This window comes from Nannospalax galili, unplaced genomic scaffold (genome assembly GCF_000622305.1).
Source record: "Nannospalax galili isolate Female #2095 unplaced genomic scaffold, S.galili_v1.0 scaffold138, whole genome shotgun sequence".
NCBI classification, from domain to species: domain Eukaryota; kingdom Metazoa; phylum Chordata; class Mammalia; order Rodentia; family Spalacidae; genus Nannospalax; species Nannospalax galili.
The window spans coordinates 832,261-852,256 of record NW_008341333.1 but is presented as its reverse complement, the minus strand read 5'-3'; the positions used below and the strand labels follow the sequence as shown (position 1 = coordinate 852,256).

Below are 19,996 nucleotides of genomic sequence, written 5' to 3'. Positions count from 1 at the left end.
GGCTGCCCTCAAACTTGCAGCAATCCTCTTACCTCAGGCTCAGGTGCTGAGATTACAGGAGTGTGTCATTATGCTTGGCTTAACTTAAATGTGCGTGTGTGTGTGTGTGTGTGTGTGTGTGTGTTCTCTCCTTCCACCATGTGGGTCCTGCAGATTGAATTTGCATCAGGCTTGGCACAAGAACCTTTATCCTGCAGCCATTTTGCTATTTTTATTCATGTGTGTGGTGGGGAATGGTGTAAGAAGGGCATTGAATCCTCTAGAGCTGGCCTTTGGTGCGGAATCAAACTCTGATCTTCTTCACTCTTAACCATTGAGCCATCTCTCTAGTCCCATTGACTTAAATTTTCTAACTGTCCAAGTTTGTTCTTCATTGCTGTGACAAAATACTCTGACCACTACCAACTTGGGGAGGAAAGGGTTTATTGGGCTTACATCTCCCGGGTCACAATTCATCTGGAAGCCCAAGGTAGGAACTCAGAGCAGGAACCTGGAGGCAGGAGCTGGAGCACAGGCCATGGAGGAATGCTGCTTACTGGCTTTCTCCCCCGGCCCCCGCCCAGGCTACTTTCTTATGCAACAAAGGACCACCTGCCCATGGGTGGCACCACCCACAGTGGACTGGGCCCTCCCACATCACTCATCAAGAAGATGCCCCTCAGACATGGCCACAGGCCAGTCCAATAGAGGCAATTCCCCAATTGAGGCTCCCTCAATCCAGGTGTGTCAAGTTGACACTAACGCTATCCAGCACACTAACTAATTATATTTTGTGAGTTCAAGGCCAGCCTGGCCTACAGGGTGATCATTACCAGAAAAAAGGAAAGAAAGAAGGAAGAAGGAAATAAGAATCTATGAATATCAAGAGTGGCATTTCTCAAATTCATTGTCTTGTTAAGAATGTTGATTTAATTTGGTTTTTGTTTTTAGAAGTATTTTATTTATTTTTATTATTTTTGTGTGAGTGTATTGCCTGCATGTATGTAAGTGCACCTGTGCTGTGCAATGCCCACACAGGTCAGATCCCCTGGAACTGGAGTTATGGATGGTTGTTAGCTGCCATGTGGGTGCTGGGAATCAAACCTGGGTCCTCTGCAAGAGCAGCCAGTGGTCTTAACTGCTGAGCCATCTCTCCAGCCCTCTCCAACCTGGTTTTGGTTTTTGAAATATGGTCTTACTATGCAGCCCAGGCTGGCCTTGAACTTGTGTTCATTTTCCAGTCTCTGCCTCCTGAGTGCTGTGATTGCAGATGTGCATGACCACACCTGGCTTTACAATGCTGGTTTTGATTTAGGAGGTTGGCATAGGACTGCAGATGCTTCATTACTAAGCTCCCAGGAGATATTGAAGATGCTGGTCCACAGATGACACTTTAGGTGCTGAGATCAAGAGCACTGAAAACTTGTAGAGAAATGGCTGGAAAGTAGGAAGAAAGATCAACATCACATAAAGGAATATAGCCATCCATCTTGCAGATGATTAACAGTCATTAAAAACTTCAGAGGAAGTGGGATAGACAATAGACAGGTTTCCTTTCTTTTCTTTTCTTTCTTTTTTTTTTTTTGTCTTTTTGAGACAGGGACTCTCTGTAGCCCCAGCTGGCCTGGAACTCACTATGGACCAGGCTGGCCTTGAACTCACGAAGATCTGCCTGCCTCTGCCTCCAGAGTGAAGTGCTGGGATTAAAGGTGTGCACCACCACACTCTGCACAGGTTTCCATTTTTAAAAGGCTTCTGGATGTTATGTGGATGACAGGGCAGGATGACAAGGGAGCCAGTCAGGAGTGTGATAGGCAGACTAATGGTTCCCCAGGGATGCTGACATCCTAATTTGATACACAACAAAGAGGACTTGGCAGAGTTGTTGAGTTAAGGACATTGATATGGGACGATTATTCTAGACCCACTGTAATCACATGCATCCTTAAAAGAGAATTGTTCCCAACTGTGTCAGAGGTGAGGCGACAATAGAGACTGCTCAGAGATGCTACACTGCTGGCTTTGAAGTTGGAGGAAGGGGCATGAGCAGAGAGCCTACTGTGTCTAGGAGCCTCAAACACAAGGAAATGGACTCTCCTCCAGAGACTGGAAAGGAAACAGCCCTGCCTGTGACATCCAGCAGGCTGTGTCCTCCAGGACTGTAAGCTAATAAATGTATGTTTTTTTTATACCAATGCCTTTAATCCCAGCACTTGGGAGGCAGAGGCTGGTGGATCTCTGAGTTCAAGGCCAGCCTGGTCTACATAGTGAGTTCCAGGACAGCTGGGGCTACAGGGAGACCCTGTCTCAAAAAGACCAAAAAAAAAAGGAATTTGGATTATCCAGAGCTGGAGAGATGGCTCAACAGTTAAGAGCACTTAACTCTTGCAGAGGACCCAAATTCAATTCCCAGCACCCATGTCAGGTAGCTCACAATAACCTGTATCTCCAGCTCCAGGGGATCAGATGCCCTCTTCTGTACTCATGTGCACATACTCACAGAGAGACACATAATTAAAAAGATAATAAAAATTATTTATTTATTTATTTTGGTTTTTCAAGATAAGATCTCCCTGCAGCCCCAGCTAGTCTGGAACTCATTATGTAGACCAGATTGGCCTCAACCTCATAGAGATTTGCCTGCCTCTACCTCTCAAGTACTGGGATTAAAGGTGTATACCACCATGCCCGACCCCAGAAAAGAAAATAAATCTTTTTTTTTTGTCTTTTTGACTAGTCCAAAAATAAATCTTTAAAAAATTACATTATCTGGCCAGGTATGGTGGCACACGCCTTTAATCCCAGCACTCGGGAGGCAGAGGCAGGTGGATCTCTGTGAGTTCAAGGCCAGCCTGGTCTACATAGTGAGTTCTAGGACATCTGGGGCTGCAGGGAGATCCTGCCTCAAAAAAAGACCAAAAAAAAAAAAAAAACCCAAAAAACAAACTGCATTATCTAATAACCTGTATTTGTTGAATATCTTTTACAAATTAGAGATAATAAATAGCTATCAGATCAGCTATAGCTGATTTTGAAATAATAAATAAACAATTTAAAAGCTAATTCAGGAGGCCATTGAGGTGCTCCAGGGAAAATGATGTGATGCACGTGCCAGAGTGTCGGTGGAGAAGGATGAGAGACTTAGTTCGAATGATGACAACGGTGCTAAGGATGAATGGACACAGAATGAGTATGAGTATAAATGGAGTTGAGCAGTAAGAGAGAAGCAGGAGTCAGAGGAAGTTCCAGGTATGGCTATTAGGTGAAAGGATTGCATGTGATTTAAGTTTAAGTGTCAACTTGTCACAACCAAAAATCACCTGAGAAGAAAGCCTTAATTTAGGAATTTCTTAAATTGAACTGGCCTATGGGCATGTCTGTGGAGAACCGTCTTGCTTATTAATTGATATAGGAGAGCCCAGCCCTCTGTGGGTAGCATCATTCTTTAGGCAGGTGGTCCTGGGCTGTATAAGGAAGTAGCTGAGCATGAGCCGTGTGAGCCATCAAGTTGCATTCCTCCATAGTTTCTGCTGTAAACTTTGACTGTGAGTTAGTTCTCTGGTTAGATATAATGCTGTGTGGAATAGCAGGTGTGTTGCTATGGTCTGAATCAGAGATGTCCCCCAAGTGTTTGAACGTGTGGTATATGGTCCCCAGCTGGTAGTGCTATTTTGGAAGATTTAGACAGAGTAGCCTTGGTGGAGGAAGTATGTCACTGGGGTGGACTTTGAGAGTTCACAGCTTCATCCCACTTCCAATTCACTCTCTCTGCTTCCTGAATGTGCTTGAAGACATGAACCCTCAGCTTTCTGCTCTGGTTGTTTCCTGCCACAGCTCCCCATCATGATGGACTCTTATCCCTGGGGAACCATAAGCCCAATAACCTCTTCCTTCTACAAGGTGTCTTCATCACGGTGCTTTATCATAGCAACAGAAGAGTAACCAATACACGTTCCTTCGGGTTCCTGCCCTGATTTCCCTCAATGATGGACAGGGAATTGGAAATGTAAGTCAGATATTTCCTTTCCTCCCTGTGTGCTTTTGGTCAGAGTGGTTTTTTGTTTCTTTTGTTTTTAAGGTTTATTTTATTTTTTAATTTTGTGTCTATGTGTCTCTGTGTGTATGCCACGTGTGCAGGCACCTACAGACATCAGAAGAGGGCGTTGGTACCCTGTGTCTGGAGTTACAGATGGTTGTGAGCCACCCAACATGGGTGCTGGGAATTGAACTTAGGGCCCCTGGAAGAGCAGCAAGCACTCTTATCTGCTTAAGCATTTCCCCAGGCCCTGGTCAGAGTGTTTAATCACAACAACAGAAGTGAAACTAGAACAGACTGCAAAAAGGAAATATGGGAGTGTATATATGTGCACATATGGGACAGATGTGCCAGTGTATGTTAGAGTGACATTGAAACGTGTGTGTGTGTGTGTGTGTGTGTGTGTGTGTGTGTGCATGTGAGTATAGAGGAAAGAGGCAGGTCTACCTGGTACCACTTAGCTCCTTTCTTCTAATTCCATTGTTACCCAGAAATCTTTGAATCTTAACTCCCAAGTTTTCCCCATAGGGGAAAGCATGCACTCACCAGCCAACACAAACAGCTGCTCTGCTTGTCAGTTACAGTTTTCATTCTAAATTAATGAATTGCCATTCTGGTCATACACCAAGCTCCTATGAGTTTAGTCAGCACAAAACAATTTACCAGGGTTTGATCTCTCCCAGCTGGGCTGAGAGAATTTTTTGTCCCTGCAAATCAAGGGATCAGCTCTGCATGATCATGACCTCAGTAAGGCCTCCCTGCCTGGCACAGCTGCCCTACACCACAGGTGGGAAGGGGTCAGGAGAAAGTGAGCTGGAAGAAGCTGCCTAATGCTTTAGCTTGGGCTATGTCAATTGAGAGCCAGGAGCCTCTGTGTTTGCAACTTCCTGGCTATTTATAGTGTGCACACGGAGCTGTACTCACACATACCAGAGACTAGTCTTCAGAAATCACCCACTGTGGGTCCCCTGCTAGGAGCAGCTGAAGCAAGCAGTTCTGGGAAACTGGGGGAGTTGGGGCTGAGACTTCATAGGAAATCTGAGAAGGACTTTCTAAGCCAGATTGGAATTATTTCATTTTAGGTTTTTTGAGACAGGTTCTCCCTATTGCCCTGGCTGGCCAACCACTCACTATGTAGACCAGGTTGGCCTTGAATTTACAGAGATTCCCCTGCCTCTGCCTCCCAAGTGCTGGGATTAAAGGTGTGCACCACCACTCCCAGCTTATTTCTTTTTAGTTTAAAAAAATTTAAAATTACTTGTGCGTGTGTGTGTGTGTCTGTCTGTCTGTCTGTGTGTGTGTGTGTGTGTGTGTGTGTGTATGAATGTATGCCCTGGAAGCCAAAAAAGGGCACTGAATCCCCTGGAGCTGGAGTTAGACATGGGTGCTGAGAACTGAACTCAGGTCCTTTGGAAGAGTAGCAAGTGCCATTAACCACTGAGTCATCTTTCCAGACCCCCCAAAAGGTCATATGGTCTATTTTTCTTCTCTGTACTGGGGATTGTGCCTAGGACATCATGCATGCTAGGCAAGTGTTCTATGAACATCAGCTGTGAACCGCCTGATGTGGGTACTGGGAACCAAACCTGGGTCATTTAGAAGAGCTGCAAGTGCTCTTAACCCATGAGCCATCTCTTCAGCCTCTGAAGAATTATTTACTTACCTACACCAAACTTACCAACTAATATCTTCCGAGTAGAAGAGGGAGAATTGTTTATCTACCCACTGTTCAGAAGAGGTGACTGAGGCCTTTAGAGGTTTAAGCCACATGTTCAGCATTGCACCAATCAAATTTCAGAGCCAGGGCTTGACAACTCAGTCAAGTTATGATCAAACCCACATCCTTTGCAATTTGATCTGGGTTAGTGCCCTACATAGGAACAAACACCCTCAACTCATCCTTCTCTCGGCATGTCTTTGCCAATTGGTGGCTTAATGGAAGGTACTCAGGATAACCAGGGATGATGCTAGGGGCACAAATCATCCAACAGTAATGATTACAATCCTCTACCCAGTGAGTTCTCCTGATCCCCTTCTCATATGCTCAACTATTTGCAAAGGTGCTGCAGGAGACAGATAGATGATAAACAGCCTCAAAGAGCTTATATAGCAACAGGGTTTAAACTGTGAGGTTTGGGAAACAGATTGGAATGGGGGTGAAAGTTGTAGATCCAGGGAAAAACTAGGTCTGCTGGAATCTAGGACCCCTGCCCCTTCCCTCAATGCCTGACAGTAACCGATGATCTACAGAAACTGAGGTTGAGGGAGGTGAAGTCACACACGACGTGTGAGGCCATTTCAGAACTCTCTGTTTCTCTGCTTTCCTCACTTCAACACTCAGGGTCTAGACAGGGGACAGTTTTAGAAGGGTTTGGGGTTCCTGAGAAGTCACGTGAGAAGGGCAATGAGGGCTCCTTCCTGACATCAGTGCCTGTGCCAAAGAGGACATCTCCCTTCCACCGCCACTTTATGCTCAGCCAATAACTCACCCATTGGCCACCCCCTCTGAAATGAAACACTTTACTTACATATTCTTTGATGTCCTTTGACTTCACAGCCTTGTAGGAATAATATGCAGGGTAAAGGGTGCCAAATATGAGCCTAGAGAGACAAGACAGAGGAAAAAGGAGAGATGATTTTCATCCATATGGTTTGAAGATTGTTCATCAATTCCAAGAGCACTTGTCCAAGCAAGGGAAAGTGCCACTGAAATTCACATTTGTGAATGCTGGGAAGGTCTTTTGCTCACCACTAGGTTGTCCTTGGGAACCACACTTTCCTGAGACAGTCGCACACACACTCCCGTCTACCTGGGCTTGGGCACCATGGAAGGGTGATTTGGGATCATGGAGACCAAAATGGGAGACGATAAACCAGCTGGGCAGCCAAGACTCTGGAAATCAGTGACTGACTTCCTCTCCCAAAGCTATCCATCTTGGGCTCCCAGCCCATCTACCTGCATTTAATCTCAGCATCCTGCAGCCTGAATAAGCTTTTCCAATGGCAAATATAATCGGGTCACCCTTTCCTCCCATCAACACATCCCCACCCTGCCTTAATTTGCTTCTTGCTGCTTTTAAGATGCATAAGTAAAAATCACAGCAGCAGCTGACTTGCTCTGATCTATGCTCAGAGCTCCATGGGGTCAGTAAATAATCAACTCTTAGCCCTACCTCTGAGGATCTGCAGGGTAGCTCTCCCTAGCCCTATCCTTTCCACCTTGTCTTTCCAGTGCTGTTCTCTCCTTCTGGAATGTTCCCTACCCATCTTTCTTTGGTTAATATCAATTCATCTATCAGATCCTAATTCCCCTATGATTTCCCGAATGCCTCTCTGACCTCCCAGACTAGGTCAACCCTTCCCACTGATCCCTCAGCATCATGTACAGATCATCAGGGTATCCTTTTGCTACTGTTTCATGCTTTGGTTGACAGCCATCTTTCCTGTGGATATAAATACCCTGAGAGTTGAGAATGCTTTTTTCGAGAACTGGGCCAAGGTCTCACTATTTGGCTCAGGTTTACTTCAACCTCAAGATCTTCCTGCCTCAGCCTTGTGTGTGTGTGTGTGTGTGTGTGTGTGTGTGTGTGTGTGTATGTAAATGAGTTTATTGACGAATACACAAGGTCAAACCTCCCCCACCAAAACTCCCCTCTTCCCAAGAGCACATCTCAACAAGAACAGAAGAGCAATTCTTAGAGCAACCTTTACCCTCCCCATGTCTGGCTCCAGCGTCTCAAGTGTCACAACACAGACACATAGACCAGGCTTGGGTGAGGGTGGGACACTCAGGGAATCTCTACTCAGAGCTCTAGGTATGCTTGCTTTCCTTGCCCTCTGTATGCCCCCTGGCATGACAGACATACTTAGGCCAAGGAGAGGGGGACACAGTCAAGTTTGAAAGGGACCTGCAGGGAAGCTGTGTCAGAGCCCGCCTCAGCCCCTTGAGTGCTAGAGCTACAGGCATGTAACACCATGCTTGCCTATGTGTTTTTGTGTTTGTTTGAGACAGGGTCTCCCTGTAGCCCCAGCTGGCCTGGAACTCACTGTGTAGACCAGGCTGGCCTTGAACACATAGAGATGTGCCTGCCTCTGCCTCCCAAGTGCTGGGATTAAAGGCATGTACACATACATGCCGTGGCATGCATGTGGAAGTCAGAACTTGTGGGAGTCAGTTCTCTCCTACCATGTTGGTCTTGAGAATTGAACTCAGGTCATCAGAGTTAGTAGTGAGCGCCTTTACACAGTGAGAAATCTTGCTGGCCCAATAGATACTTTAAAATGAATGAATGAATGAACAGAATGTTGGACCTAGAAGGCTTCATCCTTTTGCCCAACTGACAAGGTCATTCACAAGTGTCACCTCAGTGCAAGCTGATTGGGTTATAGGAGCCACCCCATCCTTGGCCCTATAGGACCTAGAAACCTCAGAGACAGATCTTGGGGTCCCTACAATGAGTCTGCCTGGTTAGAAAAGACTAATGTCTTTTCTAACACATTGAGGAGCCCCCAAAGTCAAGGCCCATTAGGCATTTAGAAATTGCATAGAGAACAGATACAATTTACCAAGCAGGGGGTAGGTTTAATAGGGGCACTCTGACTGGGGATACCAGGTTTCCATGGAGAAACAGAGGTAATTGAACCAAGTCAATTTTGACACTGAGGGGAAAGGTGTGTGTGTGTGTGTGTGTGTGTGTGTGTGTGTGTGTGTGTGCAAACTCCTGTCTCAAGCAGCCTCAAGCTAAGTGCTTTATAGACCTCATCCCTCTCCTAGACTTTTCTGGCTAAGGAAACTCCTCGTGCACATAGGGCTCCAGTGCTCAGACAGGCTAACCACTTGCTTGCCAAGGGTCTCAATCATTAAAGAGTAAAGCAGGGGCTGAACCCGGCTGGGCTGGGCTCTTCCAAGACTCGCTTCCTGTCACCATTGTCCACGACCTTAGAGAGCAAGACCATCCTCTGGGAAGGCTGAGTGAAATGCATAAGGAGCCAGGTAAGCCTTCAAATGGGACCGGAAAGAAGGGGAAAAGTTGGGCTGATGTTGGGATGGAGGAAATTTAAGAAAGAGAAGGTAGGGCCTGGTGGAACATGCTCTAATTCTAGCAGGAAGACTGCTCTAAGTTTGAGGTCAACCTGGTTTACATAGTGTGATGTCAGGCCAACCAGGGCTATATAGTAAGACCCGGTCTCAAAAAACAAAATGGGGCTAATGAGATGGCTCAGGAGGTAAAAGCACTTGCCTGAGTTTGATCCTGGGACACCCATGTGGTAGGAGGAGAGAACTGACCTCTGTCACTTGTCCTTTGACCTTTATACATACACTATATGGCACACGTGTGCCCTCCTATAGGCACACAAAATAAATAAATAACCTTGGGGAGGGAGGTGTTCCTGCTATTTCATGCCATCTCTTGGCCTGCTGCACTCCCAAGCATTCTCAGGAATCGGAGGACACTTCCTTGCAGGCTGAGGCCTTTCCAGATCTTTGCCACCCCCCCAAGAGTCAGTTCCTCTCCCTGTCCTACCTACATTCTCACAATTCCCTGCACTTGTGCTTCCTTATCCTTATCCAAGACACTTAGGCGGTCGCTTCAGGGTCTGTCTCTCTCACATGATAAGTTCCACAAAGCCAGGGCTGGTATGTGCCTTATTTGTAAGCTTACACCCTGTTCCCAGCATGTAAAGAAGTGCCCAGTAGGTATGTTTTCACAGCATGAAGTTTCAGAGAGTAGAGATATCAAAGTCAGCATGATCCAGGGGAAACTTGTGACCTTGAGACTGAGGTCTGGGCAGTGAGGTGTATACCAGACAGTACCAGGCTGAATCAGCAAAGCTTCAGGCATGATGCCAGGATCCCTGAGGAAATAAACATGTTACTCCTTGGGCACAGAAACCCTGCTTATTATCCATGTCTGCCAGGCTGGTTTTCAGTCCTTTCCCAGAGGCTGTGTATTATAAAAATCGAAAGATGGACACAGGGGCCAAGCAAGTGACACCTTTGTGAACTCCAGTGAGCTACGATATTCTCTAGAGGATCAGAGCAGGGAAGCCAGAGGGGCACCTAGCCAGGGAGGTCTATACTCGGTCTGTCAGTCTCTTCTGATATGACCAGGGGGCCAGAACCCTCTGCTTGAGTTGCGTTTGACAAGACAGCACCCCACCACAGATACATTTGCCTTTGGGTCTTTATAAGCTCAAGAACACTTAGCATTTTACCTCCCCAGGGAAGGGAGATGGGGATCAAAAATGGCTTCTTTTCAAGAAATAATGAATGAAGCAGGGCTGTGCCAGTGGGGTTTGGTATTTATGCCTGTTCAGTCAGGCAGTGAAATAATTTGAAGGAGTTTGGGGAGAGGGGAAAGGGTGCTGGGATCAAACTCAGGGCCTTGTGCATGCCAGGCAAGTATTCTATGCCACTAAGCTGCAGCCCCAACCCCTTATGTTTGCTCAGGCCAAGTGCCCCTCTCAAGGCCTTTCTTTACTGATTCCACCTGCCTAGTGTCCCAGCCTCACAGCTGGCCCTTGGTCAGCTTTGAATCAGAGGATCAGAGCCCATAGCTGTCCCCTGATAAGCCAGCTGGCTAGCAATCTGCGACTTCCTGGCTGTGATTGCTGCTGCCTGAATCTCAGTGCAATGCCCCCCTCAACCCCGAGAGTATTTAGTTTTCCTTGACAGAACCTCACTAATCCTTTAAGGCCATCTCAAAAACCCCACTTCTGTCAAGTCTGGTCACTTCTCCCCCAAGCTTCTCCATACTCTTGTTCATTTTGTTTTCGTTTTTTAAAAACATTTTATTTATTATTTCTATTTTATGTGTATGAGTATTATGCCTGCAAGTACGTAAGTGCATCCATGTTGTGCAATGCAATGATAAATGTCCCATTTATCAGAAGAGGCTGTTGGATCCCCTGGAGCTGGAGTTATGAACAGTTGTTAGCTGGGATTCGAACCTGGGTCTTCTGCAAGAACAGTCAGTGTTCTTAACCACTGAGCAATCTCTCCAGCCCCATTTGTTTGTTTTTTTTAAAGAGAGGGTCTCTGGGGCTGGCGAGATGGCTCAGCGGTTAAGAGCACTGACTGCTCTTGCAGAGGACCTGGGTTCGATTCCCAGCACCCACATGGCAGCTACAAACCGTCCTTAACTCCAGTTCCAGGGGAATACGAAGCCCTCTTCTGACCTCCACGGCATTGCACTACACGGGTGCACTCACCTACATGCAGGCAATACACTCATACACATAAAATAAAAAATAAAAATTAAAAAAAAAGAGAGAGAGAGGGTCTCATATAGCCCAGACTGGCCTCAAACTCGCTGTGTAGCCAAGGATGAGCCTGAATTTCTGATCATCTTGCCTCCCTTCCAAGTGCAGGGATTGCAGGTGTGATTGCATACAAGATATTTTGATTATATTCACCCCCTCCTTCTCTAACTCTTCCCAGGGCCACACCCTATGTCTCCATCCCTCTCCAAGTTCATGTCTCTTTTCTTTCAATAACCCACCCAATTTTGCGCTGCCCTTATACTCATGGATGTAGGGCTGTCCACTGTAGCAACTGTCTACCTGTCAGGAGACCACACCCTTAGAGGAAATTGACTCTCCCTCCCTCAGAAGCCAACAATTGTCAATAGCTCTTCAGCTAGGAGTGGGAACTCCTGAGCTCCTCCCGACTCCATTGCTGGAATGTTGAGTGGCTTGATCTTGTGGATTTCTTGTACAGACAACCACAGCTGCTGTGAGTTCATGAGTGCAGTCCTAGTCTGTCCAAAGACACTGTTCTTCCCCAATCCTCCCTGACCTCTGACTCTTAGTCTTTCCACCCCCTCTTCCTTGATCCCTGAGCCTTGGAAAAGGAAGTGTGACATAGATGTCCCATTTATCAGACCTTAGTTTTTCGAGACAGGGTCTAGCTGTATAGTCTAGGCTGGCCTCAAAGTCATGATCCTCTTACCTTATGGAAGCCAGGAAGTAGAAGGAGCCAGAACAAGACACAAGTTCCAAGGGCATCCCTTGACCTACTTCTGTCAGTGAACACACCCTATCCTGAAAATTTCCATCACCTCCCAGTGAAGCCAACAAATTATGAACACATCAGTGAATGAACTTATTAAGTCAGAGCCTCCATGATCCACTCACCTCTCAATTAGATCCACCAGCTGGGGACCAAGCCTTCAACATGAGCTTTGTGTGGGGGGAGGCATTTCATATCCATACCATAACAGGGGTGGACAAATGCATATGGGAGCAGCTGAGTCACAGGCATAACATCTGCCAATGTAAAACCACTTGGCAAAGTTGAACCGATTTGTATGTCTTTCTACAAATATGAGCATTCTGATGCTCCCCACTCTTGCCAAAATATCATCAGATGCCGAATTTCTGCCAGTCTTATGGGTGTGAAATGGTGCCCTATGTTTTCATTTCCTCAAATACAAATGAAGTTCAGCAACTATTTATGACTATTGCCAATTTGAGCTGCTTAACTAGTCTGCTTAGAGCCCTCTATCAAGTTATCTTTTCAGTGATTTTTAGGAATTCTGAATTCTGGGTAAGAATGTTTTCTTGGACATATATGCGTTGCAAACATTTTTCTCCAACATTATCTCTTTTAACTTGGTTTGCAATGCCTTTTGCTGTCCAGAAGTTGTATTTTTTTGTATGAACAAATATACTGATCTTTGACAGCTTGCCTTTTGTATCCTGTTAAGAAGGTCTGGCCACATATATTTTCTTATAAAGATTTTAAACTTAGAATCAGTTTCTCCAGGGACTATCTCCCTGAGTGGTTATCTAATCATAAATGGACAGCTCTAAACACAGGGACACACAAGCACCACTAAATGGACTCAGCACATTATATATGTATATTTATAAATGTATGGATATGTAACAATAATAACCAAGAAGAGGACAAGAAATTAAGAGGGAGAGAAGGGACATGGGAGCAGATGGTGGGGGACTGGGAGGGATGGAAATAATGCAAAGACAATTATCATGTATGAAATTCTTTTAACAAAGTTTATAACTTTTGAGGCTAAAGAGGTGGCTCAGTTGCTAAAAAACTTACAAGTATGAGAACCTAAGATGGGATTCCCCCATACCCATATAGAAAGCTGGATATGGCAAACACCTATAATCTCAGTGTTCGGCAGGCAGAGACAGGAGAATCCTTGGGGCTTGCTGGCCAGTCAGCCTAGATGAATCAGAAAACTCCAGTGACAGGCTCTGTCTCAAAAAATAAAGTTGGAGAGAGATCGAGGAAGACCTCTGGACTGTACACATGCACACACTTACATGGGCACCCCCCTACACGTACACATATACACAAGCATATTCAATCAAAAAGGTTTTAAACTTTTGCTTTCCCATCATTATATTTTAACTCATCTGGAATTTATTTTATATATGATCTCTTCCATTTCTCCACATCTTTAAGTGTCTTTTCATTATATGTTGTAAATTTCTCAATAAAGATTTCACACATTTTTCATACTCATTCTTAGGAACTTTGGTTTTTTTATGGTACTGATAATTTTTAAAAAATATTTAATTTATTATTGTTATTTTATGTGTATGGGTGTATTGCCTGCATGTAGGTAAGTGCACCCGTGTCATGCAATGCCTGTGGAGGGCAGAAGAGGCTGTTGGATCCCCTGGAACTGGAGTTATGGACAGTTGTTAGCTGCCATGTGGGTGCTTGGATTCGAACTCAGGTCTTCTGCAAGAACAGTCAGTGTTTTAAACCGCTGAGCCATCTCTCCAGCCCATGGTACTGATAATTTTATTTATTTATTTTTAATTAATTTTTAAATTTATTGACTCTTACTTTACATATATGAGTGTTTAGAGTGCATGTATGTAAGTGCAACACATGCATGCAATACCCATGGAGGCCAGAAGAGGTACCCTGGAATTGGAATTAACAAACTTTGTTAGCCACTATGTGGGTGCTAGGAACCGAACCCAGGTCCTCTACAAGAGCAGTCAGTACTCCTAACTGCTGAGCTGTCTTGCCAGTCCTGGTACTGATAATTTTTAAGGTTAGATTTCTTATTGGTTTTAAATGGCATACAGGAATTCTATCTATTTTCCAGGTCAATCTCAGAATCACCTAGTTGCAATCAAAAGCATACACATATACAAAAAATTTTTAAAGCATTTGGAGATAGTGAAACCACATGTCAAAAAACAAAAATAAAAGCATCTGGGGTATCAAGTGCATTACAGAAAGCAAAAGAAGCAAATTCAAAAGGCGATGTGATATAATTCCATTGACATGGTGTTCTGAAGGGGGGAAAACTGTAAGGACAAAAAACCATATCTGTGGTTGTAGGGTTTACAGGTCAGAAAGGATGACCACAATGGTGTGTGAGGAACTTTGGGGAGTGATGGAGCTGTTTCCCACTTGATTGTGGTGATATTTATTTAACTGTATGGACTTCTCAAGACTCAAATCCAAGTTTACTCTAAAAAACTCACACTAAGGGTGCATTTTACTAATTCACCTCAATAAGTGTGACACTTAAAACAGAAAAGCTGCAGCAAAATTCCATTGTGTGTGTGTACCGTATTTCTTTATCCCTTCATCGGTTGATGGACATCTAGGTTGGCTCCAGTTCCCAGGCTAGATGCCCATCAACAGATGAATGGAATAGTGACTAGCTCAGCAATAAACATGGATGTGCAGATATCTTATGGTAGGATTTGGATTCCTTTGGGTACATGCCCAGGAGTAGTAGAGCTGGGTAGCTGGGTCATATATTAGTTCTATTTTTTTTCTTTTTACTTTTATCCACCCATGGCTCAGGGACTATTGCAGAAGAGGAGGTGGAAAGATTGTAAGAGCCAGGGTTGGTCCATGAACGGGGGAAACAAAGCTTCCAGGCCACTGAAGCTTGCTCATATTTTCAGTTTTTGAGAAACTTCCGTACTGATTTCCAGAGTGGCTACACAAGCAGTGAACAAGCACTTTACCAGCTGAGCCATCTCTCTAGCTTGGATCATAAACTTTAATGCTTGTGTATATGTGTGTGTATGGGTGAGCAAGTCTAGGTTATGAAACTAGAAAGGGGACCATTAAGGGAGGAAAAGGTATAAAGGGAGGGTTGTCATGCGGGAAGGGGACCAATAAGGACAGGGAGGGGAGTGGGAGAGCATCAGTAAAAACAAAATATGGGGCTAGAGAGATGGCTCAGCGGTTAAGAGTACTTGCTGCTCTTGCAGAGGACCTGAGTTCAGTTTCCAGAATCCATATCAGGTGACTCACAATCACCTGTAACTCCAGCTCCAGGGAGATCTGATGCCTCTGCTCTCTATGGGTATCCCCTCCCCGCATGTGAACACATAGAGACATACACATAATTAAATATTGAAATTAAGGTGGGGGCTAAAATATTAAAATAAAAAACCCCAAAATTATGTATGAGGATGCTACGGTGAACCTATTATTTTGTACAGCAATCTAAACATTAAAAATAAGCACAAAGCTTTTGGAGGAATCCATATTCATTAGTGAGCCATGTGTGTATGTCTCCATAGATGGATAAAACTGACCTGGGTATCAGCCTCTATGCTCCAAGACAACCAGGACATGTCTGAGGTGACATCAGAGAGCCCAGCTGTGACAAAGCAAAGATGTACAAAACCTTAATGCATCTTTGAGGCTCACTGTTACTGAATCCTGAGGGTCACAGATACACTAGGAAATCAAAATGTACCTGCAAAATGCTGGCCTTTTCTACCTTGCCCCAGGGATGAGCATCCTGGCTCATGATGGGCACCCGGAAGCCTAATCTGGGTGGAGCTGCTCAGTCTGGGCATATAGCTTCGAATTCCCATGGCACAGCAAAACACCTGGGCCTTGGTTGCTGCGGGCCCCAACCCTCGGGCTTCAGCTAACCCATGATGACCTTCTAATAGGCTAAAGGGGAAAATGGAAAAACAGCAGAACTAGCCTCCTGTGTATTCGGCTCTCCAGAGATTACATTATGATGATTCATGAACTATTATTTATTTGTTGAGTGTTCACTATACACATGAAGCTGTGCAAACTTACCAACAAACATTAGCATTTGAAAACTTCATTGGAGACAGGCATTATTGTTTTTCTCATAATAACAGGTAAAGAAACTAGGATTTAGGGAAATTTAAATAATTTTCATAATTATTTAATTATGGAGGGGACCAGATTGGAGCCCAAGTCAGTCTGACTCCAGTTCCCATCTCATCAATGCCATGATGTACCACCATCCTGACTACACTGCTGTGGCTCGGTGCCTGCAGGTGGTCCCTGAGTGAATAAATGAATGAGTGAGTGTAGACTAAGAGGAAAGGAAGGAGAATGTTGCCAACTCCCTTGCCTAACAGAGGTCTACTCTGGCCCTGCTTTATATATTAATTTGCTGATGCCACATAACAGTATGATTCAGGGTTCTAAGCACATAAACAGTTCACTCAAGTGAGCTTCCTTCTCAGCCCAAACTGATCTTGGCAGAACAGAAACAAGCTATGATCTTCTTACTCACATTGGTGTGTGATCCTGCCAGCCTCTGTCTACAGAAGCCTTCCTTCTCTCAGGGATTTAAGGCCTTGTTCCTCTCTGTAGATCTGTGACAACACATACTTCTTCCAAGGCTAGCCCTGTTACACACTTAGTGTTTGGATATCTGCTCTTTTGATCTGCATGATAACTTCTGAGATGACTGGAGTTACCTTCCTGATCTACAAATGAAAACCTGAGTTTCAGAGTGACCAAGGATCTGTCAAGATCCTTGCCCAACCAACAAGATTGAAACCCAGATTTCTTATCTCCGAGGCCTCTCTGAGCACTGGATTGGGGGGCGGCGGTTATAGCTTAGAGGCTTGTGCAGTGTGTACTGGGGAAATAAACCAGTTTAAATTGGATCATGGAAATGCTCCCAAACCAAATTAGAAAAGCACAAAACAGAAAAATCTGATGTAAGCAGGAAACCAACATTCTGTAAGTTCACAATTCATGCTGTTAAACTCTATAATCCAACCCACTCAACTCCTGCTCAGATCTCTGAATCTTTTTTAGTTTTTGTTTAGAGATCTAAATTGTAGAGGGTTCTATTCTTAAGAAGCCCAGTTTGACTATGTGAGTGTAGAAAGAAGTTGAGCCTGGATGTCAGTCCTGGGTTTGACACTGGCTCCATCACTAACTAGCTATGAGACTGAAGGCATGTCTCTTAAGTATTTTACATCGATTTCCTTAACTAGAAAGGGCAAGAACACCTACTTTCGAAAGCCACTCTGCAAGCTAAAGACGAGGGCTGTCAGTAAAGGTTTTATATCCCAAACATACGGTACATGAATGACAATTATTAGTTCCTTTCTCCACTATTTCCCCACAGAAATAGTAACTTCAAATGCCAATTCCTATAACCACAAATTCTTTTCACTTAACAATAAATATTTATTGGGACCAGGGAAATGGAACAGTGGGTAAAAATGCTTAGAGTGCAAGCCTGATAACCTGAGTTCTGTCCCTGGAACCAACATAAAATGCTGTGTGCAGCGCCATGCCTCTGTAATCCTAGCACTCTTACATCAAGATGGGCTGGAAGCTCAAGGGCCAGAGAGCCTGGAGTACACAGTGCAGGAAGGAGAGAACTGGTTCCTAAAGTTGTCTTCTGTTCTCCACACAAACACCACACATGTGCGTGCAAACACAATTTTTTAAAATTATTTTTAAAATTTTTATGTGTACGTGTGTATTGCGTGCATGTAGGTAAGTGCACCCGTGTGGTACAATGCCAGCGGAGGACAGAAGAGGCTGTTGGATCCTCTGGAACTGGAGTTACAGACAGTTATTAGCTGCCATGTGGGTGCTGGGATTCAAACCTGGGTCTTCTGCAAAAATAACCAGTGTTCTTAACTGCTGAACCATCCCTCCAGCCCTCACAAACACAATTTTTAAAAAAGAAAACATTTATTAAGGACCAACTGTGTGCCCTAGGTTCCCTGGTAGGGAAAACATTCTATGAACAATAATTATAGAAATAATAATCATCACTGTAAAGTCTTTTGAATTTGTTTTTGTTGTTCATTTTAGGTTTCTTTTTTTAAAGATAGGGTGTCACCCAGTTGTCCAGGCTTGGCCTGGAACTCATTATGAGCCAGGTTGGTCTCACTCACAATGGTCTCCCTACTTCAGCCACCCCATGCTGGGACCACACCCTGTTGACTCTAATTTGAAGAAAAGAACACATTCATTTTGAGTGACTGCTCTGTGATGCCTAGCTTCCAGCCCATGACATACTCCCCAGGTCTGAGAGGTCTGACTGACTTTAGACTCAACTCTTTTTCAATCCTATTTGATACCTCAAGAAGCTCAGAGCCTTGGGTTGGGGAGCCAAGTGCATCAGAACAAGATAGGTGGTAGGGCAAAGCCCACAGGTAAAGTATGAAAGGAAGGACCTAGGGTGACGGGCCTTCTTGCCCACTTAGGCTCTGAGCTCTCTGAGTGCTCAGCCTTCTCCAACTCAACCATCTCCAGCACTGTGCATAGAGGAGCAACACACACAACATGGATGAAATTCCAATGCACTAGGCAAAGTGAAAGAAGCCAGACTCAGAAGATCACACAGAACAGGTCAATTTATATGTTTTTTTATACTGAGAAAGGCAAAGCCACAGAGATAAAAAACACATGGTGTGCTGAAGGTTGGGTGTGGGCTCAGTAAAAGTTGCCTTTTGGAAGTGATTTTATATATTTTTTTGAGACAGGGGCTCACTGTGTAGCTAGCCCTGACTGGCCTGTAACTCTCTATGTAGACCAGGCTAGCCTCTAACTCACAGAGATCCACTTGCCTCTGCCTCCTGACTGCTGGGATTAAAGGCATGCACTGTCACCTGGCCTATAACCTCATTTTTTAAAAAGTGTGATCTTTTGTATTTATTTATTTTTATTTTCTGTGTATGAGGGTTTTTGCCTGAGTGTAAGTGCACCATGTGTATGCAATGCTCACAGAGGCCAGAAGAGGGCATCGGATCCCCTGGAACTGGAGTTACAATCAGTGCTCTTAACTGCTGAGCCATCTCTCCAGCCCCTACCCTCATTTTTTGAATGGGAAAAAAAGAAGGAAAAAGAATGACTAGAAGCAGAAAGAAGTAGATGGGCAGCGAAGTGGCTGAAGCTAAAGCTCCAGGGGTCCTCAGCAGCATGGGTCCTGGCGGCGGCGGGGGGGGGTGTCTTGGCAGTGTGTTCACCAAAGCCTTAGGGCTGGGGATGTAGTTCAGCAGTAGAGCACCTGCCTAGCATGAGTGAAGCCAATCTCCAGCACTGCCAAACAAACAAATAAAACAACAACAACAACAACAAAACCCAAAAGCTTCAGGCCCCAAGAAACTTAGTTCATGAAATTCTGAGCACAGGTTATCAGAACAGACTAAGAAAAGAAGACTAGATGATTCCCAAGAAGTTAGACTCAAGTGGGATCCTAGAGAATGACAGAATGAGGTGACCAGAAAATCCATAAATTGAAACCACCATGGACAATACTACAAGTTTTCCCTGCTTCCCACAGTGCTGGGGTTACAGGTCCACACAGCCACTCCCTAGCGAGAGATTTGAACTCAGGACCACATGAGCACCAAGAATTGATGGACCAGTTCTACACACTCACTACCCCAACACATGTCATGGCATGAGCTCTTCCACCATGCCAGGGCATCCTAGGCAGATAGAAAAGCTGTGAAATTCTAGATGCAGGTAAGCAGTGTAACAGGCACTTGGCATTCTCCTGGCTCCCAGCATGACAGGGAACTTTGTGAACCTGGAGCTAACATGTTTTATGCTCACTTCTTAGCTTCCCTTACAGCAGAGACTGACACACCTGCTCAGATATGAGCCCTGGTCCTTCCATGTCCTCATTCATACATTCATATACTGCATGTATCCCTCATGTATATGATTCCATGATGGATTTAGTGCCTAGTACAAAGAAGGAAAGGGAGAGG

General features: G+C 44.7%; 1 protein-coding gene across 1 annotated transcript in view; it reads right to left on the bottom strand.

Annotated features, from left to right (window-relative positions):
* The window catches only part of Reep1 (receptor accessory protein 1), a 127,552-nt gene that overhangs the window by 55,979 nt on the left and 51,577 nt on the right, over positions 1-19,996 (bottom strand). The window contains exon 2 of the mRNA XM_008836737.3: positions 6,544-6,616. Coding sequence (XP_008834959.1) covers positions 6,544-6,616 — 73 coding nt within the window. The remainder of the gene's footprint in view (positions 1-6,543; positions 6,617-19,996) is intronic.